Below are 14,960 nucleotides of genomic sequence, written 5' to 3'. Positions count from 1 at the left end.
GCACAAACCGAATTCGGCGGCGTCAAAGGAAGGCGGGTTGGGGTCTAAGGCGGCGGAAACACCGATTACAACTCCACCCCCGTTTCCACGACAAATCTATTTCCTACTTCCTCGCCCCTCATTCCGCCAATCACCAGTAGCGACGGCCCCTCGAACCAATGGGATCGGGCCGAGAGCCTGGAAAGGCGGGGTCCAAGCGCGAGAGGTCATAGCCAGCCTATCGGCGCGCGAGGGCCCTTCAGAGGCCAATTGGAGGCGGGCGGCGTCGGTGATGCCGCGCCGCCTGCCTGCCTGCCTGCCTGCCTGCCTGGAGGGGGTGGCCTCTCTGCCTCCGCCTGTCCGAGCTGCTGTTGACGGGGCTCTTCCCGGTGGCTCCGCTCGATCGTCCCCGCTGGGCCTCCGAGGCCCCTGGCGGCCGAGGCGATGCAGCCTCCGGGCCCCGCGCAGCCCCCGCCGCCTCCGCCGCCGCTCTATGCCCCCAGTAACGGGGACTTCACCTTCGTCTCCTCGGCCGACGCGGAAGGTAAGCGGGAGGGCCCGCAGGAGCATCTCCGCCGCCGCGTCCCGAAGGGCTGCGGGGGCCGAAGGCGGCGGTGCCAGCAGCGCAGCGCGCTCCCCGCTGAGGCTCGTGCCTCCGGAGCGGGCGCGGAGACGCCTTTCCGCCCTGTGGCCCAGCCAGGTCTGCGTGGCAAAGGCACCTGCGCGTAGCCGGACGGATGTTTATTCCGGGGAGAAGGGAGCATTTCCGCGTCGCTGTTTCGCAGGGCGCAAAGCCCTTTGCCGGAGCAATCCCGCGTAGGGTTCGCCTCCTCTGAGCCAGGGTTCAGACCGTTGTCTCTTGAGTCCCGCGGGGTCGGAAGGCGAGGAGCGAGGTGAGCCCTGGGCTGATTCGCGGAAATACCCCCGGGGGCTTCTGCTCCTGGCTGGGACTGCCTGTCTGTCACATACTCAAGCACCCCAATCCGATCCGTCATGGATTGTCAATGTGGCAAGTGGAACTCTTGAGCTGCTATGAGCATCTATAAGCCTAGGCTATGTTGGAAGCATGTTTCTGACATCGTTAACGTGTAGCCCAAATTATCATATGCACATCCTTCTGCTGTCATGGGGCTGGGGTGATAGTGGAAGATGGATTGGAGGGAAAATCGTGGTCTTCTGCTCTCATCTTCCTTTCTATTTTGGCAGATCAGGGGTAGTCTGCAGTAGAAACCACATTTTAGTCACAATTGTCTGCTTGAACAATTGTCTGCTTGATCCTTAGGTGTGTCAGTTTCTACAAGAGCTATGCACTCCAGTTGCTCTGTATCCTCTGTGAATTCTGATGGATATATGACAGTGAATTAATATTTTCTGTTTCGGGAGATGTATTTAGGCCTTTCTTTCTGCAAAGCATAATGTAATTGTTGCATTACATGGTCTTGTTAGTGTCTCCTATGGACAGGATACAGAGTGACTATACAGTGCTTCAGCACAGCAATGTTGCCATAGCTAGCTAAGTTTAAGAAGTGTTAGATGTCACCCAGACCTTCCAGGCTGAAGACTATAAGGTCCTCTTTGTTCACAAAAGGTACGTTAGTGAAATTAGGGCACATTTTACTTTAGCTGGATCTTTCAGAGATCTGTGCTAGTTTTTTTCCCACTTTAATTTAAAGGCACACATAAAAGTTAAGTCAGGTATTGTGACTTTTGTTCTTGATTTATTCTTTAGCTCCATCACAGAAAGTTTTCTTCTCTGCTATATAGTTATTTAAAATATTTAACCCCAGCATCTTTCAGCACACAGAGGGAGTTAAAATATCTGCAATAAAAGAATGATTCCACTGTTACTTTAAAAACTGAGGAAACAATTTTAAAGTAAAGTTAATCTGATAATAAAATCAGAAACAAATAGGTTGGGTTATGTTATTTTTAAAGAATTGGTTGCATCCTGGAAATTATTTAAAAGTTATTTCAGCTGAAAGAAGGAAGGAAATCAGTGAAGAGACAGGCAGAAAGGTTTTCCTTTGGTGCTTAAAGTTATGCAGTGGTAACTATTTTCAAGAATTGTGTTCTAGGTACAAGTTGTTTTTTTCTTACTTTTACTGCTTATTCTCTTTTCTCTTGAAATGGAACACAAAGCAGCTTACTAGAGGGTTCTTTCCTGTTCTCAACTTTGCTTTAGATGATGGAGGCACATGGACTAACGCAGAGGTGTCAAAATCATTTGTTATGACAGCTGGCTCTGACATGAATGTCACTTTGTTGGGCCAGGCCATGTGTGCCATGAAATGAAATATCAGGATCCACTGAAGCAAAAGGGTAGTTCCAGCATGCTGAAGACATGATCCCCACTTCCCCCCCAGCAGCCTCCCGTTCCCTCCATTACACCAATTGCTCTCAGGCCTGATAAATACTCTGGATGGGCCATACGTTTGACACCTCTGGAGCAGGGCTTCTTAGACTATCTTAATTGCCAGGCAGGTTCATAGTGTGTATGTGTGTGCATGCATCTTCCCTCTGCAGAAGTAAATTGTAGCCTATGAAATGCCCAAGCTGTTGTTAAATAGTTGGTCTTTCACAACTCCAATATATGGCACTTCACTAATATGCTATGCTGTGGTAGGTAAGGGCTGTGTGTATGTCGGGGGTGGAATAGATCTTGTATTTGTTGACCTACTACTCATTCCATATAATTTTAGTACATTCCACTTTGTACATTCCATGACGTACTTTGCGCTCAGAAGAGCAGATAGATGATGTTGGTAAGAGATCCTTCCCGAGTCTCTCTTTGTTGTACTGGATGAGTGCTGGACTAGGGTGTGGAAGACCCAGATTCAAATCTGTAGTCTGCAATGAAACTTGCTGGGGGACTATGAGTCAGTCACTCTCTCACCTTAACCTTCCTCAAAGGATTGTTGTGAGGGTAAAATGGAGGGTGAAAGAGTACATCATGCTGAGCTCCTTGGAAAAATGGTGGGATCAAATGTTATAAATCAACAAATACCATAGAATCATGTAGTTGGAAGGGACCATACAGAACACCTTCTATAGCAATTGTTCACCTAGACCGTTTATGCACTGGAGGTTTCATACAGGGCTGCAGGCTGGAGTTTTAGTCGTGGCAGGTTGCCCCACCTCTTCCTGCACCCACATGGGGGAGCATTTGGCCCAGTGCACCTCATCCACCCCCATTCTGTGCTCCTGACAGGGGAGTGGGGCAGTGAAGGTCCCAGTGCATAAACGGTCCTACAGAAGCAACTCTTCAGGAGGGCACTTAAAGACTAAAGTTTATTGCAATGGCAGGCTGTTATTCTTAAAACTACTTGATAACTTTGTTTTAATGTTGGTTGAGGTTGTTGAATATATTATGTTTTTATCTTTAACCGCTCCTATTAAATAAAAGGGTAAGGCCACCTGGGGAGGAGTTGGGCGGGCCCTGTCCAGGATAAAAACTCAGAGGGCCCAATGAGGAGCCGCAAAGCGGCTCCTGGTTGGGCCCTCCGAGTGTCCATCCAGGGCCAAGCTGCCAATGGGGAGGTGCGCAAAGCGCCTTCCTACTGGCCCCTCACCAGGACAGACCAAAATTCCATTCACCCAGCCCAGTCTGGCTGCCAGTCTGCTCCTGACCACCACAGGGAGAGGAGGTCAGCGGGGCTGCCAAGGGGGATGAGAACAGAGGCTGTGCCAGCCCTTTTTGTCCCAAGACTGTCCTAACTGTCATGTCCAACTGTAAATTGCCTCAGAACCCTGACAGAGCTGGCAGGAGGCTGCAGAGTTCTCCCCCTCCCCCCTTCAGGCCTGCTGCAAAGGAGCCTCTGACAGCCCCTGACTGAGGGGAGGGAGGCCTTTTCAAGAGCAACGCAGGGGAGCCTGAGGGCCTTCCTTTTGAGGGGGGGGGACTTTCCCCTTCTGCCAAACAGTTGGCTGACAGGGAGGCCGCAGAAAAGCCCCTTCTCACTTAAAATACTGCTCTGCCTGGATGTTAGACATAGCCAAGCCATGTGTCTTTCTTCTTTGCAACTCTCTGCAGATTTGAGGCCACTGCACAGCGTTATTCTGCAGAGGAAACTGGCTCTTTTGTCTCCTGTTTCATCTGCACAACAACCCTGTGCAGTAGGCTTCAAGTCTTTCAATTCAACAACAACCTGTGTGGGAAGCCTTAAATGTTTCTTCTCTACCACAACCCTGTCCAAAGTAGCCCTTTCTGCCTGGGGAGCTGATCTTTATACTCTGCAGGTGAGCTGTAATTCCAGGAGCTCTCCAGGCCACACCTGTAGGTTGGCTACCCCTGGGTTGGAAATATTCCTGGAGGTTTGGAGGTGGGACTTCAAATCATACAATGCCTCAGAGTCCAGCCTTCAAATGAGCCATTTTTGCCTGTAGTTGGTAGGGAGTGGTGCAGGAGTATCCCTCCTGGCCTATGGGTTATGGCCAGCCCTTACCAGCAACTGTTTGTATTCTGTATACCAGCATCAGTCCTGTGAGTCTGGAAAGTGCAGGAATATCTAAATAAATATTTACAGCCTGAAACTGTAAACAGAGAACAAGTAAATGTCTGGAGACACATAGTAACTGAATGACTTATTGGCCTGGCAAATAAAAAAACAGTATAAAAAAACCTTACTGAGGTCAAGACTGCTGTGCACAGAGAGTCTTCCTCTTAGGGTTGCCAGCTTCCCTGTGAGGCTCACTACCCCACCTCCCTCATGTGGAGTCTGCTATGGGGAGAGAAAGGGAAGACGATTGGAAAATGCTTTAAGGCGCCTGAGGCCTGCTGGGTCACTGCGGCCCATTCCCAGTTCTCTCAGATCTCTCACAACCCCACATACATCACAGGTTGACTGTTGTGGAGAGACGAATGGAAAAGGTGTTTGTAAACTGCTTTGAGACTCTTTTGGGTAGTAAGCAATAGGGTACAAAAATCTGTTCTTCTAAGGAGCAACCATGAAAGAAGCATGTGGGCACATAACATTTTACCAACAGTGAAAATATGGGAGACAGAAGGAACAGGGTGAACACCTGTGTACTGTGACTACCCCATGTGTATTAGGGCAGAGGGGCATTTCGGTGAATGTGGCCTAATTCACACAAGAAGGGAATAGATGCAGAACTGGGAGGAATTGGTTGCCATGTAATCTTCCCCTAAGAAGAGTCTCCAGTCTGATTTTCCCTTCACATATCTGAGGACATGGCTCTGGAAAGCTCATCTATAACCACTATGCCAAAATTCCCAAAGGTCAGTCCTCTCGCACACTCAATGAACATTGCACACCACAGGTTCTTGACACCCATATCTCCATACCCATGCCCTCATTTGCCACCACGCCACCACAACCTCCCACAGAACACACACATTCAACCCCATGCCCTTACAGACTGGACAACTCCTCCCCTTCCTCTTCCCACTGCCAAGCTCTAGCGCCTGTTGTATTCTTGGATACAACGGGCTTTGCCCCTAGTCTTGGTATGTTTATCTTGGTATACTTCAAGTGTAAATATATTTTAAAAATATAAGGCATAGCATGTTAGTGTTTGTATACCTGGATTCTAGAATTGGAATTGCTTGTGGTTTTTAATGTTGTTTCTCTTGCTCTTTTCTTAAGAACTTAGTGGTTCAATAGCCTCTCCTGATGTGAAGCTCAATCTTGGAGGAGAAAGTGGAGAATTTATTAAGGAATCTACTGCAACTACATTCCTAAGACAGAGAGGCTATGGTTGGCTTTTGGAAGTAGAAGATGATGACCCTGAAGATAATAAACCACTCTTGTATGTAAATATCCTGAAGTTCATTATTAGCTTTGGTGTGGGCTTTTTATGTGAATAAAATGGTTATATATATTTAATTTATTCAAAATATTTCTATCCCAGTTTATCTCTTCAGACTCAAGATGATGAACAATGTAGTAACCAAGTTCAAAGATTTAAGTCATAATTTGGTTTACAATATTAAAACAGATAAAAAATATGCAGTGGACCCATTAAAAAGCATTCAGTTTTAAAACTCATAATCTACTTTAAAAAGTTCCATAATTGACAACATTCAGATGGGAGGGCGGTATATAAATATATAATAAATAAAATGCACAGGATAGTCACTTTCGTTAATAGAAAATATTACTCTAATTTGAGATTGATTCAAGGTTCCCATTCAAGGTTGATATTTGAGGTGAAATTTTGTTTTCAGATCAGTCCAGAAGTTTGGAGGTAGTTCAAAGTCAGTTTACATGCTCAAAAAATATAAATTCCATTTTAACTTGGACCTGCAATAGGATTGGTATTATGTAAATTAGCAATCCCCAACCTGTGGGCCGCCGACCACATGTGGTCCTTCGACTAATTGGAGGTGGGCCCCGAAGGACGCCTTCTCTCCCCCCCCTCGCCGGCCCTTTACTTCATCCCCCCCCCCCGGCCCTTTACAACACACTTTGGGTGTCATTGTTCATTGTTGTGGCGTGTCTGTATCTTATTTTGAAGGGATGTTTAAACATTACCATAGCGATCAGAGAGCGTTAGGGCAGTGGTTGAGAGTAGAGGAGTAAACTACCCCCCCCCCCCACCGGGCCTCAGTAAAAGGCGTTGAGTGGTCCCCGGTGATAAAAAGGCTGGGGACCACTGATGTAAATTATTTAAATGCCAAGACATGGTAGATGATGGCTTGCTTTTACAAGGCACTTAAAGCCAGTGTTTCTGCCTGTATTGTCCTTGAATGACAAGGGAGTTGCAGAAAGAGAGCAACAGTTACTGGAGTTAGCAAAAACTTTCTTGGTCATTGTGGTTTAGGGCTAACAGTGCTTCTGTTTGTCCAGCAGCAGTTAAGGTTGCACTAAACTGACAAAAATTTTGTTGTGAGTACATTTGTTTCCAATAATCCTTTGCTATGATGTGTAAAACCGCAAAACAAAAATAACCAGTCAGTTAACTGCTAGTGCTTCTTGAAACAGGGTCTGTTCAATAAGTGTATTTTGTTCAAAGCGGTATTATGTGAGTACAGCCTTGTGTTATTTCATAAACTAAATTAATCTTCCCATTCAAATAATTTCAGACATTATGAACATCTTGTTTTTATAACTTTAGGGAGGAACTAGACATTGATCTGAAAGATATATACTACAAAATTCGGTGTGTCTTGATGCCGATGCCTTCACTTGGATTTAATAGACAAGTAGTAAGAGATAATCCTGACTTCTGGGGCCCACTGGCAGTTGTCCTCTTCTTCTCAATGATCTCATTATATGGACAATTCAAGGTAAGTGAATCTAGTCAATCACACATGCACTGTGATGTGGATGAAGATGTGTACAGCTGCATATCTGTACCTGCACTGATTATGCATGCAAGCTCCCTTTCTTGTATATTTACTGTTTGATTTGAATAGGCACATTATGGCATAATTTACATATATGTAGTACAACTTGTTGCATTGTAAACAGAACACAAGACCATAGCATTCTTCCTTCCACTTTGACTGTGAAGAGCTTAGGGAGGTTTAATTTGCTATTGTTCAAAATGAGAGGCTTGTTGTATCCTTAGATTTCTGTTGTCAAATTGCTGCCATTTTGCTGCCATTATCTAATCACTACTTTGGAGAAGGATCATTGTCGTCATTTTTCCTCTTTTTTTCATCTCCACTCTAATTGGTCTTTCAAAAAACTTTAAAGCTTATAGAAATTAGTCCAACTTTGTCAGTCAAGAATTCCATCAAATTTAGGTATTCATAATAAAAAGATATTGTATACTGATTATAACTTTAACAAACTCTTTTAAAGGTTGTATCCTGGATTATAACTATTTGGATATTTGGATCCTTAACCATCTTCCTGTTGGCCAGAGTTCTAGGAGGAGAGGTATGAATCTTGTGAAAGAAAACTTGATCTTGTGGCGCAGTGGTAAGGCAGCAGTCTGAAGCTCTGCCCATGAGACTGGGAGTTCAATCCCAGCAGTCGGCTCAAGGTTGATTCAGCCTTCCATCCTTCCGAGGTTGGTAAAATGAGTACCCAGCTTGCTGGGGGGTAAACGGTAATGACTGGGGAAGGCACTGGCAAACCACCCCGTATTGAGTCTGCCATGAAAACGCTGGAGGGCGTCACCCCAAGGGTCAGACATGATCCGGTGCTTGCACCGGGGATACCTTTACCTTTAAACCACCATGAGCCAGCATGGTCTCGGAGTGGTGGTCAATAAATCAAAATATATGTAAACTTTGTTAGTCTTAAAGGTGCCACTGGACTCAAACTTTGTAGTGATGTAAGGGGGTGGAGAGTTGGAGCCTTACATCACAAGGGTGGTTAGACCCAGGTTGATATCCTCAACCAGTGATTAAGCTTGCTGGATGACTTTAAGCTGAGAGAGTGACTGGCTCAAGGCACCTCACCACACTGTTGTGTGGATATGTTGCACAAGTGGGGGAAGAGTCAGGTATATCAGTCGTCCTGCACACCTTAGATGAAGGGTGGGATGGAAATACAGTAGATAAAAGTAGCTGTTATATTGACAAAACAAGGTTGTGGGGCAATAATAGATTGATGTCATTAAGGTTGGTGATAGTATTGCTAGGATGTTGCTGTGATAGGGTAGGAAGACTTTCTGAAGAAGAGAGGTTTCTGCAGTCATTTGGAAATTTTGTTTGTAGATTGAATTGTCAGTGATGTCCGTAACTTGATTAACTTCAAATTTTCAGGTAGCATATGGCCAGGTTCTTGGAGTGATTGGATATTCCTTACTTCCTCTTATTGTGATAGCACCTGTGCTCTTGGTGGTTGGATCATTTGAAGTGGTTTCTACTTTAATAAAAGTAAGTGCAATGTTATGCTTGACAGGTGGTCGAAGTTGGATTAAAAAAACTGGTTTAGTTGTGTAGGGCAGAAAGCGTTTTGTCTTTCTCTTACATTTTGCTCAGTTCTATAATAATCTCTTAAAACACATACTTCACAGCATATCTGTTGTGTGTGTGTGTGTGTGTTTCAAAGGCTTTCAGGTGAACTATATACATACATAGCCCAGGCTATCCCAATCTTATCAGATCTCAGAAGCTAAGCAGGGTCAACTCTGATTAGTCAATGCAGGGAAACCTCCAAGGAATACCAGGGTCATGACATGGGGCAAACTACCTATGAACATCCCTTGCCTTGAAAACCTTACTAGGTAACCATAAGTCACCTGTGACTTGATGGCAGTTTCGCATCACCACATATACACACAAGTGTTCTGTGATTTTAAAGCAGATAATCCAATGGCTTCTAGAGAAAGAAGGCCGTAAGAGAACAGAAGGCAAAAAGGCAAAACTGGGGAAGGAAATGTTGATTCTTCCTTTACTGTGAATAGTATGAATTTGTAATGCTTGTCAAACAGCATATCCCAAGTATATGGTAATAACCTCAGTACTCTATGTTGTCTTTGATTCCATATAATTTTCATGGTAAGTTAGACAATTGATACTGGAATTATACAGGAACTAGGGGCCAAGCCCGTTGCATTCAAGAATACAATGGGCGCTTGATTGGGGTGTATAGAGGAACTCTGCGGGTGACCTCTCCCTCCTCCGAGGACGTGGAAAAGCTGCAGGCAGCTGTCGGGGAACTCACTGGCAGGGGCAGCTCTCACTCAGCAGGGTTCTGCAGACTCTGAGCCTCGGAGGGAAGTAGAAGGAGGGGGTGGTCAAGTGGGGAATGGAAGAAGGAGAAGGCACTCACCCTGAGTGGGTGTGCACTTAACCTAAGAAACACGCTCCTCCTCCAAGGCCTTACGAGAAATATATTAAGTGGAACAGATAGATGTGTGTGTGTGTTAAGCATTGTTTTTAGAGTTTAAAACTTTATTTAGGCTTGTCTTGTGGTTCAATTTGTGAGTACAACACCCGCCCAAAAGAAAGAAAAACACAACCTTGCATAAGAAAAGTAACCAAAAAGGTTGGACAAGAAAGGAAATAACTATGCACATAGTCAAATGTACACAATATCATATGTAATTGAACAATACATTCAGAAGTGCTAAAATGCCATTTAGAAACAGCAATCATATGGTTCTCAGTGGTATAATTCTTAGGTGTTACACATATTTATTTATATCCCACCTTTCTCAAGCACATGAGAAACAACTTTTATTTCTAAAAGAAAAAGACATAAACGGTTCATCTTAAACCATCATCAAGACTGCCCAGAGTATTAGTATTATACAAGTGGGGGCCAGTGCAATGCACAGGGGAAGAAAATCCTCTTTTCTCTTTACCCCTTCACAACTTTCCTTTCTTTACCTGTGCTGGAGGTGTTAAGCTTTCCCAGAGTGCAACCAGAACTTTGGCTCTTTCATAACCTTTCAGTGAGCACTGCCTGTTCTGATGAGTGGGGTATTTTCCCATCATCCGTACATAGCCTCATTCTGCAGATTTTTTGATCTGTACTCTGGAGCCATTGTTTAGAATGAAATATCTTGATGATGCTATTTACACACTTCAGATTAATTGCTATAAAAGTATCTGGAAACCATACATTTATCATGATGCAAATAAGTGTGATCAGAGAAAAAGGGGAGAAAGGCACAAGAAAGGCAATCCAAAAGTTGAGGCAAAAAATTAAAATATAGTTATACATGTGCTAGTGTAAAACCAAACATATATAATTTATACATTCAAAAGTACTAAAATATAATTTAAAATCCAAAATTCCTGTTCCTAATACAAAGACAAATGTCCAATCATATAAATACAGTTTAAAAGGTACAAATTATATCCATACACAAGAACCAATAGAAAACTGCCTTTTGGCTAAAAATCTCAGAAGTAAAATTTATACTGAGAAGTAAAATTTATACTGAGCACTCTATGAATTTAATAAAAATATACATAAAACTCTTCATATACAGAATGAAAAATCAGCTTCTTCTTTGTCCCTGAGTGTTGCAGATTGGGCCTAAGCAGTTCCAAGAGCATATGAAATATTGTAGATTTTGTTATATTTATCACCTTCATTCCATGTAAGTTATATGTAAACCGCCCTGAGCCATATGGAAGGGCAGTATAAATATCTAATAAATAAATAAAAATAAATAAATTGCTCTGTGAGCATCACAGTGTAAATTCCATTCTGTATATGAGGAGTTCTATTCATATTTTGGACATTTGTCTTTATATTAGGAATGGGTACTTACATACAGAACCATAGGATTGTGATTTTTAAACGATATTTGATTATGATGCAAAACTTCATTTGCAGTATTTCTTCCTCTTGTAATAGTGTTCTAGTGCATAAGATCACATGATGTGTCACGTGATGCACACATTTTGTCATACATCACAAATAAGCTTTATGATGTATCTTTATCTTAATAGTTCGAGTCAACCATATGAAGTTATTACATCTTCAATTGAATTGGCCTGCCGTTTCAAAACATAAAGGTTGATGTAAAAAAACAAAACAAAACCACCTTATAAGAATGTCTGCCTGAGTGTACACATATTTATTGTGTTTCACTGAATTTGGCAGACCCTGGTTTCAAACAGAAATGCTGGTTTGTTGGAATAGATGGATACCTCCTCTTATGTAAAATAACATCTCATATTTTATTTTCCATCAGCTTTTTGGAGTCTTTTGGGCTGCGTACAGTGCTGCTTCATTATTAGTTGGAGAAGAGTTTAAAACCAAGAAGCCCCTCCTGATCTATCCTATCTTTTTATTGTACATTTATTTTTTGTCCTTGTATACTGGAGCGTGAGCTACAATGCCAGATTGGGATAGGAGCAATATCTTACTTACCATGAAGATTGATGAAATGTCAGGTTATACAGTCCCGCTGAGAGGAGAAATGACTGTGTCTTTCCTGGTTGTCAAGGTTTCAAAAAGTGGTACACTTAAAATATATTTCTGTAGATTATTTAAACATGTTTAGTTACATTATAGATTTATAACAGAGTTTTAGTTTCAATTTATTGAACAAGATAAAAACAGTGTGTGTTTATACGCTGAATTACCAGAATTGCACCAGGGCCAGATAACAGGCATATTAAACAAAGAATTCTTATTGGTAGTAGTTTTGAAATTCAACCTTTGTGTTCTGCACAGATTTTTTTAGACATTTATGAATAGCTCCTGATTATTCAGATTAAACTGTAATCAAGACATGATTCTTAATGTAGTGCCTCACATGCTTTTGATTTGGCTATTGTTTATAAACTCTGACTTTAAGAAGTGTTTTTATGTTTATCATCTATATGTAACTTTTGGATATTGTTAAAATGTTTTATGGGCTGCTTATAGCTTGAAGATTTGAGTGTTGGAATTAGTCCTTGCATTGAATCAGTAGTGTATGTATACAGTAGGACTACATTTTTTTACAATTGTTGATTTGAAAAATCTCAGTAAGGGTTTCTCTTCTTTTAACCTGCAGCTTTGTGGAAATGGTAACAAGGAAGTGGGAAGAGAAACTAAACTAAATTTTTATGACTCTGAACAGTGTCTTACAATGGAATAAACAGTCCTTCTCCCAAACAGTACTTGGCTTTTATAACACCTTATTCTGCTATTTTGACTTAATGCTGTTCAGCGTGGGATACTATCATTTTTTATTGTATAAAGGGCTTGACTGAAGAATAATAGCATTTGAGTTTTGCTTAGCAACACAATCAGATTTTCATTCTGATGAGCAGCTTGTCATGACTTCATTTCAGGATGTTGGCTGTACTGAGTCATAGCAATCTGAATAAGTTTTTTTAGCAGGAACAAAGGCAGTGGAAGTTAATACAAATTGTGCTCAGCATTTCCAAATTAAATTTTCACTGAGACTTAATATAAGGCACATGCAAAAGGATACTTCTGCACTGGTATCATTTGCTGGATTGTGAGCTACTACTATAAATAGGAGGTATTGGATGGGATGTACCTTTGGATGGGCACCTCCTTTCATACTCCGACAAATTTCTTAGCATCTTACTTTCATGGGACTAGCGCTTGATCAAGGCCTTTTAGAAATCCTGAAAACATGAACTTGGTCTTGCAAAAACTGCTGCTTATGTTACCGAGCTGGCCTTTGGTTGAAAGAATAGGGTGAATTTAGGCAATAGACTGCCTAAAACTTGTTCAACTGCTACAGAATTTTCTTGAGTTTTATTGAAAAAAATCTTCATTCTAATAGAATTTAATTCAAACATAGATCTTAAATTATGTGATCCTTTCTAGCTTAAAAACAAAAAATTTACTTTTTCTGTAACAAACTGTACCCCTTGACTGATATCAAAAGGTTTCTGCTATAAAATAGTTAAATCTCATTCTAAACATTACCTTATGTTATCTGAAAATATTTCTAAATTATTATTATTTAGGATCGTGTCCTTTGTTAATACAGTTCTTACTTAAAAAATTTCTTTCATGAATGTGCTCCTCCATGTCAACTCTGGACAAAACAGCAACATGAGAAGACTTCATATAACTGCTTTCTATGAAATCGCTAGGAACAGGAGCAAAATCTCAACATATTTGCTCAACAGGAGCAAAATCTCAATCGCTAGGAACAGGAGCAAAATCTCAACACATAAACATGGTACAGCCACTTATAAAAGCCTTGAAAATGTTTGTCCCCAATTAAAATAGCACATCTTATCTTATATCTATATAATTCCACAGTGACAATTTTCAGAACCATGTAAAAATTAAGTAGCTACCTATCTGTAAGGTTTCATGACTGTCCCTCTATTTAACATGAAAAATCAAATGGCAAGCAATTAGGTGGGATAAGGAGGTAGCAAAGGAGGCTACATGAATGGAAGTATACCAAAATACTATAGTTGTTTACAGGTTAAATGTTAGTAACGCACTTTAGTTAACCATTTAATACTAGTATTAGAACCCAGGAAATGGACTGAAATTCTAATACTTCCTTTTATAGCTTTGCAGTATATATAGCATGATTATAAAACAACAGTATATTTCCACTAAGGGGTGGTGGTGGAGAGATGTATTTATTTGGCTTATCAAACCTGTTTAAGAATTAAATATATTTGGTACAGTTATCTGGCTTCTTTAAAGCCATCATTCTCTAAAGCTTTCTGTCCAGAATACTGTTCAAATTAGTGTATATTTGCATTCAGCATCACAAGTTTTCATTTATATTAACAGAACTGCTTGAAGATTCCACTTCTCTGCATATCCTATGCAAAGAAAATTATATGTCCACAGTTATTGAATGGTAGCAGTAGCTTGTTTATAACATAAGCCAGTTCCTGTTCTTAGAATAAGCATGTTATGTAAATACAACATAAAATGTATTTTATTACAAAAATGAAACCTAAATCTGTTTGGAAAATACATATGAAGCTTATTTATACTCACTAAACCAAGGGATGTATCCACATTTCGTATGTTTAACTTCTGTGTTTCTAAGAATGTAAATAAATTTTCAGGTTTATTCAAAGTATAGCTTTGTCATATTTGAAAACATGCAGCATTTGTAGTGCACATCAGATTGAAGCAGTTATTTTGATATTAACTTTAAAACCTGCCTTAGGGCCATATTAAATGTTCTAGGTTTATGCTCATATGTCCTTTTACATGAAAGAATAACTTCATTTTTTGAAATGAGGGCATTACATGTTCTAAACTCCGTTCCCTATTCCTGATATATTTCTGAAATATTTATACTGCCATAGAAGTCAAATGCTTGAAGAAGAGTTAGTTTTTATATGCTGATTTCTCTACCCGAAGGGGGCTCAAAGCGGCTTACAGTTGTCTTCCCTTCTCCCCAGAACAGACACCCTGTGAGGTGGGTGAGACTGAGAGAACCCTGATATTACTGCTCGGTCAGCAAGCCCAAGGTCACCCAGCTGGCTGCATGTGGGAGAGTGCAGAATCGAGCCCGGCATGGCAGATTAGAAGTCCGCACTCCTAACCACTACACCAAACTGGCTTGCTTGTTCAAGAAGCTTTACAGTGAAATATTATAATTGGGGACCGTGTCATAGCTTTAAAATATATAATTAGAATAACTGTGAATCTTAA

General features: G+C 41.4%; 1 protein-coding gene across 1 annotated transcript; it reads left to right on the top strand.

The window, feature by feature from the left end:
* Positions 1-257: 257 nt before the first annotated feature.
* On the top strand, positions 258-14,379 carry YIPF4 (Yip1 domain family member 4). Its single transcript, XM_077343636.1, has 6 exons — positions 258-523; positions 5,583-5,745; positions 7,054-7,225; positions 7,746-7,823; positions 8,657-8,770; positions 11,548-14,379. The coding sequence occupies exons 1-6, from the start codon at positions 424-426 to the stop codon at positions 11,683-11,685; spliced, it is 765 nt and encodes a 254-aa protein (XP_077199751.1). The 5' UTR covers positions 258-423; the 3' UTR covers positions 11,686-14,379.
* Positions 14,380-14,960: the final 581 nt, after the last annotated feature.

Source organism: Paroedura picta, chromosome 1, assembly GCF_049243985.1.
Source record: "Paroedura picta isolate Pp20150507F chromosome 1, Ppicta_v3.0, whole genome shotgun sequence".
NCBI lineage: Eukaryota > Metazoa > Chordata > Lepidosauria > Squamata > Gekkonidae > Paroedura > Paroedura picta.
This window is presented reverse-complemented; position numbering and strand designations above follow the sequence as displayed.

What these genes read in the sequence shown, in the direction of transcription:
- YIPF4 (XM_077343636.1), top strand. Translation starts at nt 424, where the DNA reads ATGCAGCCTCCGGGCCCCGCGCAGCCCCCGCCGCCTCCGCCGCCGCTC. An exon ending in CTCCTCGGCCGACGCGGAAG is followed by an intron (nt 524 to 5,582) that starts GTAAGCGGGAGG and finishes TCTTTTCTTAAG; the next exon opens with AACTTAGTGGTTCAATAGCC. An exon ending in CATTATATGGACAATTCAAG is followed by an intron (nt 7,226 to 7,745) that starts GTAAGTGAATCT and finishes ACTCTTTTAAAG; the next exon opens with GTTGTATCCTGGATTATAAC.